The following is a 19,693-nucleotide window of genomic DNA, read 5'->3' as shown; positions in this document are numbered from 1 at the left end:
AAAAAAAGATGAACTTTTATTCTTTTATTACTTCCCTTCTACGCGACTTTACCGAAAGAACCAATAAGAAAAAACACAACACTCTAATATGAAAAGAAAACAAACCTTGTTGGCCAAGGCGATGGCGTCATTCCGAGGCAAGGCCGGTGACCTGCCCGTTACAGCATGGGAGCTGCACCGTCATAACGCGCCCGTTACAGCGTGGAACCTGCACCGTCATAACGCGCCTGTTATAGCGTGGAAGCTACAACGTCATAACGCGCCTGTTATAGCGTGGAAGCTACAACGTCATAACGCGCCCGTTACAGCGTGGAAGCTGCACCGTCATAACGCGCCTGTTATAGCGTGGAACCTGCAACGTCATAACGCGCCTGTTATAGCGTGGAAGCTACACCGTCAGGAGGCTGAACAAGTCTACTACAGCACGGAACGTGGTGCCATTTTCTGGAGCGTGTCGACCGTGCTGGGCGGGTCGTGGGCCGCGGACGTGGGTTGCGGGCGGCTCATCGACACGGGGGGGCAGTCGTCCATCCTGCTACGGGAGGCGAGAGAGGGAGGGAGGTGAGGGAGGCAGGGGAGGGAGGTGAGGGAGGCGAGGAAGGGAGGCGAGGGAGGCGAGGGAGGCGAGGGAGGTGAGGGAGGGAGGCGAGGGAGGTGAGGGAGGGAGGCGAGGGAGGGAGGCGAGGGAGGTGAGGGAGGGAGGTGAGGGAGGTGAGGGAGGCAGGGGAGGGAGGTGAGGGAGGTGAGGGAGGGAGGCGAGGGAGGCGAGGGAGGTGAGGGAGGGAGGCGAGGGAGGTGAGGGAGGGAGGCGAGGGAGGGAGGCGAGGGAGGTGAGGGAGGGAGGTGAGGGAGGGGAGGGTGGTGAGGGAGGCACGGGAGGGAGGGAGGGAATCAGATAAACGTCCATCTGTTAAAAGTCACGTATGCTCAGAATCAAGAGTCTGTATTCAGGCTGGAGGAGGAAAGGAATCCGATGAGCTATGAAGCTCTCTTTCACAGAGGTCCAGTAAGGTCACGGGGTCACGAGTTCACGCTCGCACACACAGAGGCTGTCACTGTCCGATTCGCAACAACGCGGGTGCTGTGCCAGTGGGTCAGTGGGCGAGCGGGCCTGTGGGTGAGTGGGTCAGTGGGTGAGTGGGCGAGCGGCTCAATGGGTGAGTGGGCCAGTGGCTGAGTGGGTGAGTGGGTGAGTGGGCCAGTGGCTGAGTGGGTGAGTGGGTCAGTGGGTCAGTGGGTGAGTGGGTCAGTGGGTCAGTGGGTGAGTGGGTCAGTGGGTGAGTGGGTGAGTGGGTCAGTGGGTGAGTGGGTGAGTGGGTCAGTGGGTCAGTGGGTCAGTGGGTCAGTGGGTGAGTGGGTCAGTGGGTCAGTGGGTGAGTGGGTGAGTGGGTCAGTGGGTGAGTGGGTCAGTGGGTGAGTGGGTGAGTGGGTCAGTGGGTGAGTGGGTCAGTGGGTGAGTGGGTCAGTGGGTCAGTGGGTGAGTGGGTGAGTGGGTCAGTGGGTGAGTGGGTCAGTGGGTGAGTGGGTGAGTGGCTCAGTGGGTGAGTGGCTCAGTGGGTGAGTGGGTCAGTGGGTGAGTGGGTCAGTGGGTGAGTGGGTGAGTGGGTCAGTGGGTCAGTGGGCGAATGAGCAGATGAGCGGGCGGCCGGGCGAGTGGGCGAGGGAGCGGGTGGGACCTCACCAGCTGTCGTTGCGATAGTCTCGGTTGCACACCGGCTTGCGCAGCCGGCACCAGACGAAGAAGCCGATTACGGTGACGACGAGAGACACGCCCGGCACGGCGCCCGTCACGGCGCCCGTCACGGCGCCTGGCGTTACGGCTTGCTGCACGCGGCACACCACGTATCACACGCACGCCAGCGTCACTGCACTACGCACACACCACGCATCACACCACACACACACCACACACACACCACGCATCACACCACACACACACCACACACACACCACGTATCACACCACACACACACCACCACACACACACACACCACACACACACCACGTATCACACCACACACACCACACACACACCACGTATCACACCACACACACCACACACAGACCACACACACACCACACACACCACACACACATCACACACACCACACACACACCACACACACACACCACACACACACCACACACAGACCACACACACACCACACACACACCACGTATCACACCACGCATCACACCACACACACCACGTATCACACCACGTATCACACCACGTATTACACCACACACACACCACACACACACCACGTATCACACCACACACACACCACACACACACCACACACACACACACCACACACACACAGACCACACACACACCACCCACACACCACGCATCACACCCACACACACCACACACACACCACACACACAGACCACACACACACCACACACACCACGCATCACACCCACACACACCACACACACACCGCACACAGACCACACACACACCACACACACACCACACACACACCACACACACACCACACACACACAGACCACACACACACCACACACACACCACGCATCACACCCACACACACCACACACACACCACACATACACAGACCACACACACACCACACACACACCACGCATCACACCCACACACACCACACACACACCGCACACACACCACACACACACCACACACACACCACACACACACCACACACACACCCACACACACCACACACACCACATCACACACACCACACACACACCACACATCACATCGTCGTCGTCACATTGCTCGCACTGGTAGAGGTGGCACCCACCCAGCACGGAGGGTAATGGTTCCTCTCCGCCAGCCTTCTTCCACTCGTAGCTGATGGGCGACGTCCCTTCTGTGGACAGGCACCGCAGAGACAGCTCCTTGCCCTGCAGCACCGAACCGTTCACCACGCAGCTGGGCTGGCTCGCCTTCACTGCACCAGCTGGGAGAGTGGGGAGGGAGCAAGGGGCAGAGGTCGCAAACGGGTTTTGATTCCTTACCCGTACCCGGCCGCACCAGGGTCGCAAACGGCTACCCGTACCCTACCCGATACCCGGCTACCCGTACCCGGCCGGGTAGGGTACGGGTATCGGGTACCCGATTGCGACCTCTGGCAAGGGCTCACAACAGCTTCAAGTGTTCTCTGTTGCGCTTGGTTTGGCGCGGTTGGCCACGTGACGGGAAGCTACTGGGGCTGCGTGTACGTGTGTCTAGATGCGTGCGTGTACGTGCGTGCGTGTATGTGCGTGTACGTGCGTGCGTGTACGTGTGTCTACATGTGTGCGTGTACGTGCGTGTACGTGTGTGTACATGCGCGCGCGTGCGTGCGTTCGTTACCCAGCACGACGAGCCTGATGGGCACCTGCTGGATGAAAGCGCCAAACTTCACTCTGCACGTGTAGACTCCCCCGTCGTTCCCCTGCAGCGCGGCGATCTGCAGCGACGCGTCCCGCTGCGTCACGTTGCGCACGAAGCGCACGCGGGACGCGAAGTCCGGGTAGACGTGCTCCTCGTCCCCGACGAACGTGGCCAACTGAGGATAGGGGGGACAAAAAGGTATCCGCCGCCACCACCGCCACCACCACCACCGCCACCACCGCCGCCACCACCACCGCCACCACCGCCACCACCACCACCACCGCCACCACCGCCGCCACCACCGCCACCACCGCCACCACCACCACCACCGCCGCCACCGCCGCCACCACCGCCACCGCCGCCGCCGCCACCACCGCCACCACCACCACCACCGCCACCACCACCGCCACCACCACCGCCACCACCACCGCCACCACCACCGCCACCACCACCGCCACCACCACCACAACCGCCACCACCACCACCGCCGCCACCGCCAGCTAAACAGCGCACTGCCGGGCAGAGCGCTCGCTGCAGTGGAGGCCGGCTACGGTGGAGACGTTCGCTACGCAACCGCATTTTAGGCCGAGTTGACCTAGGGAAGGCCCAGGGACCACGTTCGGTGTTGGGCCACGAGTGGGAATCGAACTCGGGTCTCCAGGTTCGTAGCGCGACGGAGCGCTATCGACGCTCCTGCTTCCCACGACGCCTATGAAGGCAACGTCACGTGGGTGGTGGGGTGGTGCCCGGCACCCCCAGCGACGACGTTCGCTAGGCAACCGCAGCGGGTACTCGTTTCAGGCCGAGAGAACCTAGGCGTGGGCCAGCAGCGGTTCGTTATTATCGTCAGTGGTGTTGTCCACTGGCAGGTCACGGGGCAGAGCCAGAGGGTCAGAGGTCGCAACCAGGTACCCGATACTCGTACCCGGCTACCCGGCCGGGTATGGCAATGGGTACCCGTTTGTGACCCTGGTGCAACCGGGTACGGGTAGGCCGTGAGTCACTGGTGAGTCACCGTTTGTCGCTCATTTCCCAACGTCTTGTCTCTTCTCACAATTCAAGTTCCTAGAATCAACCCACCCGCGCCTGCAACATGGCTTCATCCCAGAGGTCGCAATCGGGTACCCAATACCCGTACCCTACCCGATACCCGGCCGGGTACAGGTAGCCGGGTATCGGGTAGCGTACGGGTAGCCGATTGCCACCCTGGTGCGGCCGGGTACGGGTAAGGAATCAAAATCCGTTTGCGACCTCTGCAGAGGGTTGATCGACTGAGATTACTGACAAATGCACGCAGCACTACACACACCGACACCACAGCAGCAGCAGCCAGCATTCGTCACTGAGCGGCGGTGACACATTGCCAGGGTGTGTTGTGCCAGGCCAGGCCGTCTGTGCACGTGATGATGATGATAAGCCACCTTGATGGGCAATCGTGTGTGCCCAGGTCGCTTCTGAATAAAGAAGCTCAGAGCTGAGTGGGCTTTACCAGGTTAACACTTCTATTGATTTTTAGACTGTTTAAGTGACATTTGTTTTCCTATACTTTGCACTCCTATCGTGTTCTTGTAGCCGTTTGTTGTTGGAACGTTCTGACCCCCCCCCCCCCCCCGTGCCTCTACTGGACATCTGTGGACAAAGAGCTTTACAGCTGATCGGATTCCTCCTGCAGTGCAGATACAGATTCTGTACGAGACTGCGGGCGACTTCTGCGTAGGATCCTACAGGTGTCTGTGTTGGAGTCTGCTGGAGGCTACGTATGAACCTACGGGTGGCTGCGTAGGAGCCTGTGGCAGAGGTCGCAACCGGGTACCCGATACCCGTACCCTACCCGATACCCGGCTACCCGTACCCAGCCAGGTACGGGTAGCCGGGTACCCGTTTGCGACCCTGATGCGGCCGGGTACGGGTAGGCCGTGAGTCACTGGTGAGTAACCGTGTGTCACTCATTTCGGGTAGGGTACGGGTAGGGAACGGGTACCCGTACCAGGCCAGGTACGGGTACGGGTACCCATTTGCGACCCTGGTGCGGCCGGGTACGGGTAAGGAATCAAAACCCGTTAGCGACCTCTGGCCTGTGGACTTGTAGTATATAGTGTAGTGTATAGTGTAGTGTATAGTGTAGTGTATAGTGTAGTGTAAAGTGTAGTGTGTAGTGTAGTGTATAGTGTAGTGTATAGTGTAGTGTAAAGTGTAGTGTAGTGTATAGTGTAGTGTATAGTAGTGTCGTGTGTAGTGTAGTGTATAGTGTAGTGTATAGTGTAGTGTATAGTAGACTGAGGCTCCTATAGCTCAGTGTTAATGAGGGAGCCTCAGGGAGCCAGACTGAGGCTCCTATAGGGTTCAGTGTTAATCACTGAGACTTACAGAGCCAGACTAAGACTCCCATAGGGTTCGGTGTTAATGACTGAGCCTCAGGGAGCCAGACTGAGGCTCCTATACGATCCTTAGGGCTCAGTATTAATGCGTGGGAGCCTACAGGCGTCTCTGCGTGTGCGACGGGCTCTCTGTATCTCTCTTCCTCACGTAGATGTTGGTAGTGGGCGTCTGCAGGAACCACTCCACGTCCAGCTGCTCAGTGGCCGTCGGATCGACCTTCCAGGTGCAGCCCAGCACCACCGTCTCCCCCTCCGCTTTCTCTACCCACGAGATGGCTGCCAAGAGGGGGGGGGGGGGTGACACGGTTGTGAAGTAATGTCTTCAAGAGTCACGTAATTGTATTTGTGTTTCTCTGTTAGTGCCCCAAACACGTAGATTTACCCACACAGGCTTACTCAGAGAGGCATAGACTCACACAGTGACCCACAGACTCACACAGAGACCCCTAGACTCACACAGAGACCCATAAACTCACTCAGAGAGGCATAGACTCACACAGTGACCCACAGACTCACACAGAGACCCCTAGACTCACACAGAGACCCATAAACTCACTCAGAGAGGCATAGACTCACACAGTGACCCACAGACTCACACAGAGACCCCTAGACTCATACAGAGACCCATAAACTCACTCAGAGAGGCATAGACTCACACAGTGACCCACAGACTCACACAGAGACCCCTAGACTCATACAGAGACCCATAAACTCACTCAGAGAGGCATAGACTCACACAGTGACCCACAGACTCACACAGAGACCCCTAGACTCATACAGAGACCCATAAACTCACTCAGAGAGGCATAGACTCACACAGTGACCCACAGACTCACACAGAGACCCCTAGACTCACACAGAGACCCATAGACTCATACAGAGACCCATAGACTCACACAGAGACCCATAAACTCACTCAGAGAGGCATAGACTCACACAGAGACCCATAGACTCACACAGAGACCCATAGACTCACACAGAGACCCATAGACTCACACAGAGACCCATAGACTCACACAGAGACCCATAGACCCACAAAGATCCCCGTGTAGCGTTCCACAGACTGTTGGGGCAAGTGCTGTTAGCGAGTCAGCAGCAGCAGCACCACGCCCGGCCGCCTTTGTCTCCCCCCCCCAGTCGCTAACCAGTGCGCCACCGCTCCCCGTTACCAACAGCGCTCGTGCCAGGCTAGGTGCACTTGGCAACTTATCACAAACACACACAAAAACAAAGTAGCCTCGCGAATAAGATGGCACGTCCCAGCAGACAACCGCCGACTCACTGCCCATCGCGATCGCCATCGCCTGCAGCAGCAGCAACAGCAGCAGCAGCAGCGCAGAGCGAGACAACAACACGTCCGCCATTTCTGTCTCTTCGTTTCTTCATCTCGCGCCATGACGTCACGCGGCGAGGGGCGGAGTTCCGGTGGATTCACCCCCCACGCAAACCACGCTGTTGCAATATACATGTAACACACACACAATAACACTGGTCAACACACTTGTTGTTCTGGCATTAGGTATTAACAACGGTTGTAAGGTAATTTTGGGGTGCCGATTCCAAATCTGGCATCAGTTTTTGTCCATCACATCAGGTTTTTGAGATATCAAATATTGCATTTTCAATAAAAACTGCAGAAGAAAAATATTAAGTAAATGTGGATATCTACATAAAATTATGATATTATCAACATAACAGGAGCCTGCGGGGTGGGCTGGTAGGAATAATACTCAGTACCGGTACAGGGATATCGACCGGGTATAGAGGAGTTAAAGAAAAAATTACTGTATTCTAGTGTAACGTTAATTAAAAGTGTTTGTTTTGACAAGAAACGCTGTGAGATTTAAAGACTCGTAGTCTTTCATTTCCAAACGATCACGTCTGAGATTAATTGACCTTAGATGGGGAAACTCGAATGCATTTACTAGTATAAAGGTGAAATAAAATAGAGGGAATAAACGGCACCTTGGTGCATTTTATGTCGTCTACATAGAGTTGAATAAACGGGCGTTTGGCATGGATACCGAAAACCACGACTTTTAGGGCAAGATTTCAACAAGGTGTGTTCTCTAAAGATCGTCGTGCAGACGTGCGAGGCTGGGATTGATTGCAGTGAATGTCGGGACAGCGTGTTCATTAATCATCTTACAGTATTTTGGGTTCGATCACATAAGTATCAATGTTGTGTCGTAACCCTCCACCACCCGACACAGCCAGTAAGGTTTGTCACGTAAACAACGCACCAATTAATTATTAGTATAGTGTATAGTAGTGTATAGTGTAGTGTATAGTGTAATAGTATATAGTGTAGTGTATAGTGGTGTAGTGTATAGTGTAGTGTATAGTGGTGTATAGTGGTGTAGTGTATAGTAGTGTAGTGTATAGTGTATAGTAGTGTAGTGTATAGTGTATAGTAGTGTAGTGTATAGTGTATAGTAGTGTAGTGTATAGTGTATAGTAGTGTAGTGTATAGTGTATAGTAGTGTAGATTTGTTTCTTGAAATAATTCCCGACGCCCCCCCGAGCTCACAGCCTCTCACGGCCGCGTGCGTGCCTCCCAGTGTGCACCACCAAACGTATTCGGTTAGACCCCCTCCCTAGCTAGACTCACTCCCCGTGAGTCACCGAGTGCCGCTGAAGGTGGCGACGCAAAGCAAACCCCTTGCCGCACACTGCGCACACGTACGGCCTCTCCCCCGTGTGCTTCCTTGCGTGCACGTGCAAGCTGTCCACCTGCGTGAACCCCTGCCCGCACTCGTCGCACACGTACGTTCTCTCGCCCGCGTGCGTCCTGGCGTGCCTCTTCATGTCGGAGCAGCCGGGAAAACTCTTCCCGCACTCCTCGCAAACGTACGGCCTCTCGTCCGTGTGCGACCTCACTCGCAGGTTCAAGTTGCAGGCCTGCGCGGAACCCTTCCCGTACTCCTCGCAAACGTACGACCTTTCGTCCGTATGCGACCTCACTCGCAGGTTCAAGTTGAAGTCGTGCGCAAAGCCCTTGCCGCACTCGGCGTACACGTACTGCTTCTCGCCCGTGTGCGTCTCGAAGTGGGGAAAGCCGCACTGCCCGCACGCGTGCCGCCTGTCACCGGCGGCGCTTGCTGTCTTCTTGTCTCCTGCAAAGGTACGGACGGGCGGGGAGGACGGTGTGGTGGGAGCATTGTACAACAGGCGTCAGGGTCGGGATCGAACCCAGGACCTCCTGTATACCAGGCGAGGTAGTCAACGTCTCATAGCCACCGTGATGATGATGAGAGATCGAACCCACGACCTCCTGTATCCCAGGCGAGGTAGTCAACGTCTCATAGCCACCGTGATGATGATGAGAGAGAGATCGAACCCACGACCTCCTGTAGACCAGGCGAGGTAGTCAACGTCTGCTATCCACCGTGGTGCCACCGTGCTCACCAGCATCGATGTCTTGCAGGCTCTCCGTAGAGTCTGGCCGCTTCCCAAGCGCTGCATTATCGTCCATTTCTTGATTGACGAATCTGGCGGGGGGAATGCAAAGAAAAACAACGACAATGAACGTAGACAACCAAATAGATAAATAATAAATATATAAATGTTGCACCGTCGTTAAACCCGCCACCACCCGACACAGCCATTTAGTTAGGTTTAGTACAACAGGAACAGACCGTGCCAATTCATTACGCAGTACGGCACTACTGTGGAGTGTATAGTGTAGTGTATAGTTTATCCACCGGCTGTAGTAGTAGCTATCCAAACTCTATAATAGTACTAACTTCACAGCGTGTAGTGGTGAGGCTTAGTCCCGTGCAGAGCCCCTAGCCAGGCTGTGGCTGGGCAACTACCCCCCCCACCACCATCCCCCCACCCGCTCTACAATAATTTCATCCAAGGACTATAATAGTAGTATCTACCGACCAGAGGTCACAAACGGGTTTTGATTCCTTACCCGTACCCGGTCGCACCAAGGTCGCAAACGGGTACCCGTACCCGTACCCGGCCGGGTACGGGTAGGGTACGGGTATCGGGTACCTGATTGCGACCTCTGGGATGAAGCCATGTTGCAGGCGCCAGTGGGTTGATTCTAGGAACTTGAATTGTGAGAAGAGACAAGACGTTGGGAAATGAGTGACAAACAGTTACTCACCAATGACTCACGGTCTACCCGTACCCGGCCGCACCAGGGTCGCAAACGGGTACCCGTACCCGTACGGGTAGCCGGGTATCGGGTAGGGTACGGGTATCGGGTACCCGGTTGCAACCTCTGCTACCGACCCTATAGTAGTAAGTGCTGCACACATTGGGGAGAAGAGGACATCACACTGAAGAATTCACCTCAGCGGAGGCGACTTTCTCGCGCATGCGCAGATGCGTGGCCTGGCACCACCCTGTGCTAATGAAAGGGAATACATTGTTAATTTAACCACTTTAAACTTGACAGATGTGAAATACGAATAGCGCTTTTCCGTCGCGGGGCATACGGTGTGGTATCTGTGTACTTTTTCGATGCGTAAAACCCCACAGTTTGTAAGTGAAACACGTCACAAGGTACCCGCGCAAACAGGCAGACAGACACACAGACGAAAGATGACTTTCATAGGTAAGGTATCGTGTAGTGTGTAGTAGTGTATAGTGTAGTGTATAGTAGTGTATAGTGTAGTGTATAGTAGTGTATAGTGTAGTAGTGTATAGTGTAGTGTATAGTGTAGTGTGTAGTGTAGTGTATAGTGTAGTAGTGTATAGTGTAGTGTGTAGTAGTGTATAGTGTAGTGTATAGTGTAGTAGTGTGTAGTGTATAGTGTAGTAGTGTATAGTGTAGTGTATAGTGTAGTGTGTAGTAGTGTATAGTGTAGTGTATATTAGTGTATAGTGTAGTGTATAGTGTAGTGTATAGTGTAGTGTATAGTGTAGTGTATAGTGTAGTAGTGTATAGTGTAGTGTATAGTGTAGTGTATAGTGTAGTAGTGTATAGTGTAGTGTATAGTGTAGTAGTGTATAGTGTAGTGTATAGTGTAGTGTATAGTGTAGTAGTGTATAGTGTAGTAGTGTATAGTGTAGTAGTGTATAGTGTAGTGTATAGTGTAGTGTATAGTGTAGTAGTGTATAGTGTAGTAGTGTATAGTGTAGTGTATAGTGTAGTGCAAGGCTGTAGCCGTGGAGACAACATTGGGGGGGGGGGGCAGATTTTCCAGGTGTCTGGGGTCCCCTCCCCAGAAAAAATATCTAAATTTGAAAACTAATTTCCTGCCATTTCCTGCCTAAAACATTTACAAATTCACCAACACATGGGATGGACTTTTTATAATTATATTTTTTTACAATAAAGTCTAATAGTGTATTGTATTACATTGCTCTGTTTTAACTTTTTTTTTAACCATTTCTTGCTTTATTGTATGTAATGTTTGAGATTACGGATTAATAAAGTACAACCACAATCATATCAACAGAAATCTATGCGTTGATTTACATGAAGGCAAGTCCAGATATTGTGACCAAGGTTTAGCAAATTGTTGTTTTTATTTACAAAGCATTAAAATTACTTAATTTTTAAAAAATAAATATATAATATAATAACGTCCTTGACGTATAAACTCCTCACGTGATCTTACTAGCTCTACTACCCGGCCGCCTTTGTCTCCCCAGTGGCGATGTTCACACACCACACCAGCTGAGGCGACCTAGGGGAGGCCCGGGACCGGTTCAAACAATCAGTGCAGCTGGTGCCAGGCTACGTGCACCTAGAGCCACCATCGCCTCTGATTGGACGGCGCCTTCCAGCAGCGAGCGCTTCTATTGGCTTAGCCACTCAGACCGCGTTGTCATCGATTCGATTCTTGAACAAAACGCAACTCGATTCAACCGCTGTAAAAGAAAGGGGCGTTGGGAATCGATGATCGATTCTATAATCGTTTGTTATTGCAGTCCCAGATTGGAGAGAATCGATTTGGTGATAAGCCGCACATCGATTCTGGAGTCGGGAAGGATTCGAAATTCCGCCATCGCGTTTGAGGTGAAATTTTCATTAAAATATTCTTTTGATATTTCCGTATTTAATGTACTTCAACAATAAAACTGCAGAGATTCATATTCTTAAAGCCACGTAGAAAGGAAATAATTAAAATAAAGCAATAAAATAATTTTATTATAATAGTAAAATTATTGTATTATGTTAAATTTGTATTTTATCATTTCCCTTCTACGTGACTTTACCGAAAAAATCAACAATATGGGAGTTTTATTTTCTTGGTTCTGTCGGTAAAGTCACGTAGAAGGGAAATAATACAAATTAAACAATACAATTGCTTTATTATTATAATAAAATATTTAGAATACAATTATTGTATATTGTTTAATTTTCATTAGTTTATTACTTCCTTTCTACGCGACTTTACCGAGAGAACCAATAAATCGGGAGTTTTATTGTTGAGTTTGGTAATTTGTGCTTTAACATATTTCCTCAAAATCGCCTCCCGCCTTGGAGACAAACAGGTTTGGGTGTTTCCCCTCCCACGTGACGCGGAGTTTGTTTCCCGCCAAATCTTTTCGGCTCCTCCCCCTCGCCCGCCCCCATTTGAGGGGGGGGGTGAAGGCGGTTGCCATGGATTTTTGATGCGGTTGCCATGGATTTTTGATGCGGTTGCCATGGTTTTTTGATGATAAATGATTTGCATGTGCAGTGTTGAGTCTATGGTGCAGTGTTGAGTCTATGGGCAGTGTTGAGTCTATGGTGCAGTGTTGAGTCTATGGGGCAGTGTTGAGTCTATGGAGCAGTGTTGAGTCTATGGTGCAGTGTTGAGTCTATGGTGCAGTGTTGAGTTTATGGTGCAGTGTTGAGTCTATGGTGCAAAGTGTTGAGTCTATGGGCAGTGTTGAGTCTATGGTGCAGTGTTGAGTCTATGGGCAGTAGTGTGAGTCTATGGTGCAGTGTTGAGTCTATGGTGCAGTGTTGAGTCTATGGTGCAGGTGTGAGTCTATGGTGGCAGTGTTGAGTCTATGGGCAGTGTGAGTCTATGGTGCAGTGTTTAGTCTATGGGGCAAGTGTTGAGTCTATGGTGCAGTGTTTGAGTCTATGGTGCAGTGTTGAGTCTATGGTGCAGTGTTGAGTCTATGGGCAGTGTTGAGTCTATGGTGCAGTGTTGAGTCTATGGTGCAGTGTTGAGTCTATGGTGCAGTGTTGAGTCTATGGTGCAGTGTTGAGTCTATGGTGCAGTGTTTGAGTCTATGGTGCAGTGTTGAGTCTATGGTGGCAGTGTTGAGTCTATGGGCAGTGTTGAGTCTATGGGCAGTGTTGAGTCTATGGTGCAGTGTTGAGTCTATGGTGCAGTGTTTGAGTCTATGGTGCAGTGTTGAGTCTATGGTGCAGTGTTGAGTCTATGGTGCAGTGTTGAGTCTATGGTGCAGTGTTGAGTCTATGGTGCAGTATTGAGTCTATGGTGCAGTGCTGAGTCTATGGTGCAGTGCTGAGTCTATGGTGCAGTGTTGAGTCTATGGTGCAGTGTTGAGTCTATGGTGCAGTGTTGAGTCTATGGTGCAGTGTTGAGTCAATGGTGCAGTGTTGAGTCTATGGGCAGTGTTGAGTCTATGGGCAGTGTTGAGTCTATGGTGCAGTGTTGAGTCTATGGTGCAGTGTTGAGTCTATGGTGCAGTGTTGAGTCTATGGTGCAGTGTTGAGTCTATGGTGCAGTGTTGAGTCTATGGTGCAGTGTTGTCTATGGCAGTGTTGAGTCTATGGGCAGTGTTGAGTCTATGGGCAGTGTTGAGTCTATGGTGCAGTGTTGAGTCTATGGTGCAGTGTTGAGTCTATGGGCAGTGTTGAGTCTATGGTGCAGTGTTGAGTCTATGTGCAGTGTTGAGTCTATGGTGCAGTGTTGAGTCTATGGTGCAGTGCTGAGTCTATGGGCAGTGTTGAGTCTATGGGCAGTGTTGAGTCTATGGTGCAGTGTTGAGTCTATGGTGCAGTGTTGAGTCTATGGGCAGTGTTGAGTCTATGGGCAGTGTTGAGTCTATGGGCAGTGTTGAGTCTATGGTGCAGTGTTGAGTCTATGGTGCAGTGTTGAGTCTATGGTGCAGTGTTGAGTCTATGGTGCAGTGTTGAGTCTATGGTGCAGTGTTGAGTCTATGGTGCAGTGTTGAGTCTATGGTGCAGTGTTGAGTCTATGGTGCAGTGTTGAGTCTATGGTGCAGTGTTGAGTCTATGTGCAGTGTTGAGTCTATGGGCAGTGTTGAGTCTATGGTGCAGTGTTGAGTCTATGGTGCAGTGTTGAGTCTATGGTGCAGTGTTGAGTCTATGGTGCAGTGGTTGAGTCTATGGTGCAGTGTTGAGTCTATGGTGCAGTGTTGAGTCTATGGTGCAGTGTTGAGTCTATGGGCAGTGTTGAGTCTATGGTGCAGTGTTGAGTCTATGGTGCAGTGTTGAGTCTATGGTGCAGTGTTGAGTCTATGGTGCAGTGTTGAGTCTATGGTGCAGTGTTGAGTCTATGGTGCAGTGTTGAGTCTATGGTGCAGTGTTGAGTCTATGGTGCAGTGTTGAGTCTATGGTGCAGTGTTGAGTCTATGGTGCAGTGTTGAGTCTATGGGCAGTGTTGAGTCTATGGTGCAGTGTTGAGTCATTGGTGCAGTGTTGATCTGGCAGTGTTGAGTCTATGGTGCAGTGTTGAGTCTATGGTGCAGTGTTGAGTCTATGGTGCAGTGTTGAGTCTATGGTGCAGTGTTGAGTCTATGGTGCAGTGTTGAGTCTATGGTGCAGTGTTGAGTCTATGGGGCAGGGTTGAGTCTATGGGCAGTGTTGAGTCTATGGGGCAGTGTTGGAGTCTATGGGCAGTGTTGAGTCTATGGTGCAGTGTTGAGTCTATGGGCAGTGTTGAGTCTATGGTGCAGTGTTGAGTCCTATGGTGCAGTGTTGAGTCTATGGTGCAGTGTTGAGTCTATGGTGCAGTGTTGAGTCTATGGGGCAGTGTTGAGGTCTATGGGGCAGTGTTGAGTCTATGGTGCAGTGTTGAGTCTATGGTGCAGTGTTTGAGTCTATGGGCAGTGTGGAGTCTATGCAGGTTGAGTCCTATGGTGCAGTGTTGAGTCTATGGGGCAGTGTTGAGTCTATGGTGCAGTGTTGAGTCTATGGTGCAGGTGTTGAGTCTATGGTGCAGTGTTGAGTCTATGGTGGCAGTGTTGAGTCCTATGGGGCAGTGTTGAGTCTATGGTGCAGTGTTGAGTCTATGTGCAGTGTTGAGTCTATGGTGCAGTGTGAGTCTATGGTGCAGTGTTGAGTCTATGGTGCAGTGTTGAGTCTATGGTGCAGTGTTGAGTCTATGGTGCAGTGTTGAGTCTATGGCAGTGTTGAGTCTATGGTGCAGTGTTGAGTCTATGGTGCAGTGTGAGTCTATGGTGCATGTTGAGTCTATGGTGCAGTGTTGAGTCTATGGTGCAGTGTTGAGTCTATGGTGCAGTGTTGAGTCTATGGTGCAGTGTTGAGTCTATGGTGCAGTGTTTGAGTCTATTGGTGCAGTGTTGAGTCTATGGGCAGTGTTGAGTCTATGGTGCAGTGTTTGAGTCTATGGGCAGTGTTGAGTCTATGGTGCAGTGTTGAGTCTATGGTGCAGTGTTGAGTCTATGGGCAGTGTTGAGTCTATGGGCAGTGTTGAGTCTATGGTGCAGTGTTGAGTCTATGGTGCAGTGTTGAGTCTATGGTGCAGTGTTGAGTCTATGGTGCAGTGTTGAGTCTATGGTGCAGTGTTGAGTCTATGGTGCAGTGTTGAGTCTATGGTGCAGTCAGTGTGAGTCTATGGGCAGTGTTGAGTCTATGGTGCAGTGTGAGTCTATGGTGCAGTGTTGAGTCTATGGTGCAGTGTTGAGTCTATGGTGCAGTGTTGAGTCTATGGTGCAGTGTTGAGTCTATGGTGCAGTGTTGAGTCTATGGTGCAGTGTTGAGTCTATGGTGCAGTGTTGAGTCTATGGTGCAGTGTTGAGTCTATGGTGCAGTGAGTCTATGGTGCAGTGTTGAGTCTATGGTGCAGTGTTGAGTCTATGGTGCAGTGTTGAGTCTATGGTGCAGTGTTGAGTCTATGGGCAGTGTTGAGTCTATGGGCAGTGTTGAGTCTATGGTGCAGTGTTGAGTCTATGGTGCAGTGTTGAGTCTATGGGCAGTGTTGAGTCTATGGTGCAGTGTTGAGTCTATGGGCAGTGTTGAGTCTATGGTGCAGTGTTGAGTCTATGGGCAGTGTTGAGTCTATGGGCAGTGTTGAGTCTATGGTGCAGTGTTGAGTCTATGGTGCAGTGTTGAGTCTATGGTGCAGTGTTGAGTCTATGGGCAGTGTTGAGTCTATGGTGCAGTGTTGAGTCTATGGTGCAGTGTTGAGTCTATGGTGCAGGTGAGTCTATGGCAGTGTTGAGTCTATGGTGCAGTGTTGAGTCTATGGTGCGTGTTGAGTCTATGGTGCAGTGTGAGTCTATGGGCAGTGTTGAGTCTATGGTGCAGTGTTGAGTCTATGGGCAGTGTTGAGTCTATGGTGCAGTGTTGAGTCTATGGTGCAGTGTTGAGTCTATGGTGGAGTGTTGAGTCTATGGTGCAGTGCTGAGTCTATGGTGCAGTGCTGAGTCTATGGTGCAGTGTTGAGTCTATGGTGCAGTGTTGAGTCTATGGTGCAGTGTTGAGTCTATGGTGCAGTGTTGAGTCTTATGAAGCAATAATCTTTAAAATCAGAAAGTCCGGGTGGACCATTGCAAAGCGTTCACAACACTCTCCCCTCACAGTTGCGCATTTCTCGCTCAGCGATGTCGCACGCCTCAGACCCTCCCAGGATGTTCCAAATTCTCCGCTACGCGGTGCCGCCGCCTCCGGCTCAGGAGACGCGCCTCGAAGCCTCTGGGCCGCTGCCCGAGACCTCCGCCTGCCCTGTGGTGGCCACCGGCGGTGACGGATACGGTGACAGTGACGGTGACGGCGGCAGCGGTGACGGCCCCGGTAACGTCCCGACGCTTGTACGCAAGGTGAGTGTTTCTCGACTCGTGTTCAACTGGAATATCTTCTTGGTTCTTTCGGTAAAGTCACGTAGAAGGGAAATAATAAAATTAAAATTAAACAATTCTCACGACGTTTCGGCCACAACGCAAGCAGCCGTCCTCAGGTTAAAACCACCTGAGGGCGGCTGCTTGCGTTGTGGCCGAAACGTCGTGAGAATTGTATTTTATAATGTTTTATTTTTATTATTTTATTACTTCCCTTCTACGTGACTTTACCGAAAGAACCAAGAAGATGAATCCCTGCAGTCACGAAAGCTTTAAATCGAAACGTAAAAATGTTTTAGTTGTATTATTTTATTATTTCCCTTCTACGTGACTTTACCGAAAGAACCAAGAAGATGAATCCCTGCTGCAGTCACGAAAGCTTTAAATCAAAATTCAACTGGAATGATTTCTCGTTGCTTACCGTACAAAGGGGCCCGTGCGAGGTGCGACGGACGTAGCCGCGTCTCTTCAGAAGCGACTCTCTTCCCGTCACCGGAGTGGGCTCTCGCCGCCGTGTGGACATTCACGTTGGCCAAGTGACTCTTGTTCAACACGGGTCACCTTCATTTCACATGTGGAGGGATCATCAGGCGGGGCCCGGAGAAAAATCCACACGGCCATCAGGGGAGAGAGAGAATGATGTGCAAAGTTCAAATATAGAGCAGCAGGTGTCAGGGTCTGGATAGAACCCACGACCTCCTGCGTACCAGGCGAGGTAGTTAACATCTCCTAGCCACCGTGATGATGATGAGAGAGAGAGACGCAAACTCCAAATATACAGCAGCAGGCGTCAAGGTCAGGATCAAACCCACGACCTCCTGTATACCAGGCGAGGTAGTTAACATCTCCTAGCCACCGTGATGATGATGATGAGAGAGCGACACGCAAACTCCAAATATACAGCAGCAGCAGGCGTCGTCAGGGTCGGGATCGAACCCACGACCTCCTGTACACCAGGCGAGGTAGTCAACATCTCATAGACACCGTGATGATGATGATGAGAGAGAGACACGCAAACTCCAAATATACAGCAGCAGGTGTCAGGGTCTGGATCGAACCCACGACCTCCTGCGTACCAGGCGAGGTAGTTAACATCTCCTAGCCACCGTGATGATGATGAGAGAGAGACACGCAAACTCCAAATATACAGCAGCAGCAGGCGTCAGGGTCAGGTTAGAACCCACGACCTCCTGCGTACCAGGCGAGGTAGTTAACATCTCCTAGCCACCGTGATGATGATGAGAGAGAGAGAGACACGCAAACTCCAAATATACAGCAGCAGGCGTCAGGGTCAGGTTAGAACCCACGACCTCCTGCGTACCAGGCGAGGTAGTTAACATCTCCTAGCCACCGTGATGATGATGAGAGAGACACGCAAACTCCAAATATACAGCAGGTGTCAGGGTCTGGATCGAACCCACGATCTCCTGCGTACCAGGTGAGGTAGTTAACATCTCCTAGCCACCGTGATGATGATGAGAGAGAGAGACGCAAACTCCAAATATACAGCAGCAGGCGTCAAGGTCAGGATCGAACCCACGACCTCCTGCGTACCAGGCGAGGTAGTTAACATCTCATAGCCACCGTGATGATGATGAGAGGGACACACAAACTCAAAATATACAGCAGCAGTCGTCAGGGTCAGGATCGAACCCACGACCTCCTGCGTACTAGGCGAGGTAGTTAACATCTCATAGCCACCGTGATGATGATGATGAGAGACACGCAAACTCCAAATATACAGCAGCAGGCGTCAGGGTCTGGATCGAACCCACGACGTCCTGCGTACCAAGCGAGGTAGTTAACATCTCCTAGCCACCGTGATGATGAGAGAGAGAGACACAAACTCCAAATATACAGCAGCAGGCGTCAGGGTCTGGATAGAACCTACGACCTCCTGCGTACCAGGCGAGGTAGTTAACATCTCCTAGCCACCGTGATGATGATGAGAGGGAGAGACACGTAAACTCCAAATATACAGCAGGCGTCAAGGTCAGGATCGAACCCACGACCTCCTGCGTACCAGGCGAGGTAGTTAACATCTCCTATCCACCGTGATGATGATGAGAGAGAGACGCAAACTCCAAATATACAGCAGCAGGTGTCAGGGTCAGGATCGAACCCACGACCTCCTGCGTACCAGGCGAGGTAGTTAACATCTATCCACCGTGATGATGATGAGAGAGACACGCAAACTCCAAATATACAGCAGGCGTCAAGGTCAGGATCGAACCCACGACCTCCTGCGTACCAGGCGAGGTAGTTAGCATCTCCTATCCACCGTGATGATGATGAGAGAGAGACGCAAACTCCAAATATACAGCAGCAGGTGTCAGGGTCAGGATCGAACCCACGACCTCCTGCGTACCAGGCGAGGTAGTTAACATCTATCCACCGTGATGATGATGAGAGAGACACGCAAACTCCAAATATACAGCAGGCGTCAAGGTCAGGATCGAACCCACGACCTCCTGCGTACCAGGCGAGGTAGTTAACATCTCCTAGCCACCGTGATGATGATGAGAGAGAGACGCAAACTCCAAATATACAGCAGCAGGTGTCAGGGTCAGGATAGAACCCACGACCTCCTGCGTACCAGGCGAGGTAGTTAACATCTCCTATCCACCGTGATGATGATGAGAGAGACACGCAAACTCCAAATATACAGCAGGCGTCAAGGTCAGGATCGAACCCACGACCTCCTGCGTACCAGGCGAGGTAGTTAACATCTCCTATCCACCGTGATGATGATGAGAGAGACACGCAAACTCCAAATATACAGCAGGCGTCAAGGTCAGGATCGAACCCACGACCTCCTGCGTACCAGGCGAGGTAGTTAACATCTCCTATCCACCGTGATGATGATGAGAGAGACACGCAAACTCCAAATATACAGCAGGCGTCAAGGTCAGGATCGAACCCACGACCTCCTGCGTACCAGGCGAGGTAGTTAACATCTCCTATCCACCGT

At 51.6% G+C, this 19,693-nt stretch overlaps 3 protein-coding genes across 3 annotated transcripts in view; 1 reads left to right on the top strand and 2 right to left on the bottom strand.

Annotated features, from left to right (window-relative positions):
- Positions 1-388: 388 nt before the first annotated feature.
- On the bottom strand, positions 389-7,092 carry LOC133361866 (coxsackievirus and adenovirus receptor-like). The gene is made up of 6 exons (XM_061580855.1): positions 7,034-7,092; positions 5,900-6,027; positions 3,353-3,548; positions 2,799-2,957; positions 1,682-1,824; positions 389-535 (listed from the first exon to the last, which is right to left on the bottom strand). The coding sequence occupies exons 1-6, from the start codon at positions 7,050-7,052 to the stop codon at positions 389-391; spliced, it is 792 nt and encodes a 263-aa protein (XP_061436839.1). The 5' UTR covers positions 7,053-7,092.
- Positions 7,093-8,358: 1,266 nt separating this feature from the next.
- Positions 8,359-10,083, bottom strand: LOC133361865 (zinc finger protein 239-like). The gene is made up of 3 exons (XM_061580854.1): positions 10,043-10,083; positions 9,160-9,242; positions 8,359-8,867 (listed from the first exon to the last, which is right to left on the bottom strand). The coding sequence occupies exons 1-3, from the start codon at positions 10,081-10,083 to the stop codon at positions 8,359-8,361; spliced, it is 633 nt and encodes a 210-aa protein (XP_061436838.1).
- A 6,111-nt stretch (positions 10,084-16,194) lies between these two features.
- LOC133361861 (uncharacterized) overlaps positions 16,195-19,693 on the top strand; it is a 6,996-nt gene continuing 3,497 nt past the window's right edge. Inside the window, exon 1 of the mRNA XM_061580851.1 lies at positions 16,195-16,704. Coding sequence (XP_061436835.1) covers positions 16,489-16,704 — 216 coding nt within the window. The 5' untranslated portion in view covers positions 16,195-16,488. The remainder of the gene's footprint in view (positions 16,705-19,693) is intronic.

This window comes from Lethenteron reissneri, unplaced genomic scaffold, assembly GCF_015708825.2.
Source record: "Lethenteron reissneri isolate LAM-NWPU_2019-01 unplaced genomic scaffold, ASM1570882v1 scaffold_1266, whole genome shotgun sequence".
NCBI classification, from domain to species: Eukaryota; Metazoa; Chordata; class Hyperoartia; order Petromyzontiformes; family Petromyzontidae; genus Lethenteron; species Lethenteron reissneri.
Note: the sequence above shows the minus strand (reverse complement) of the source record. Positions and strands in the feature narration are given on the sequence as shown.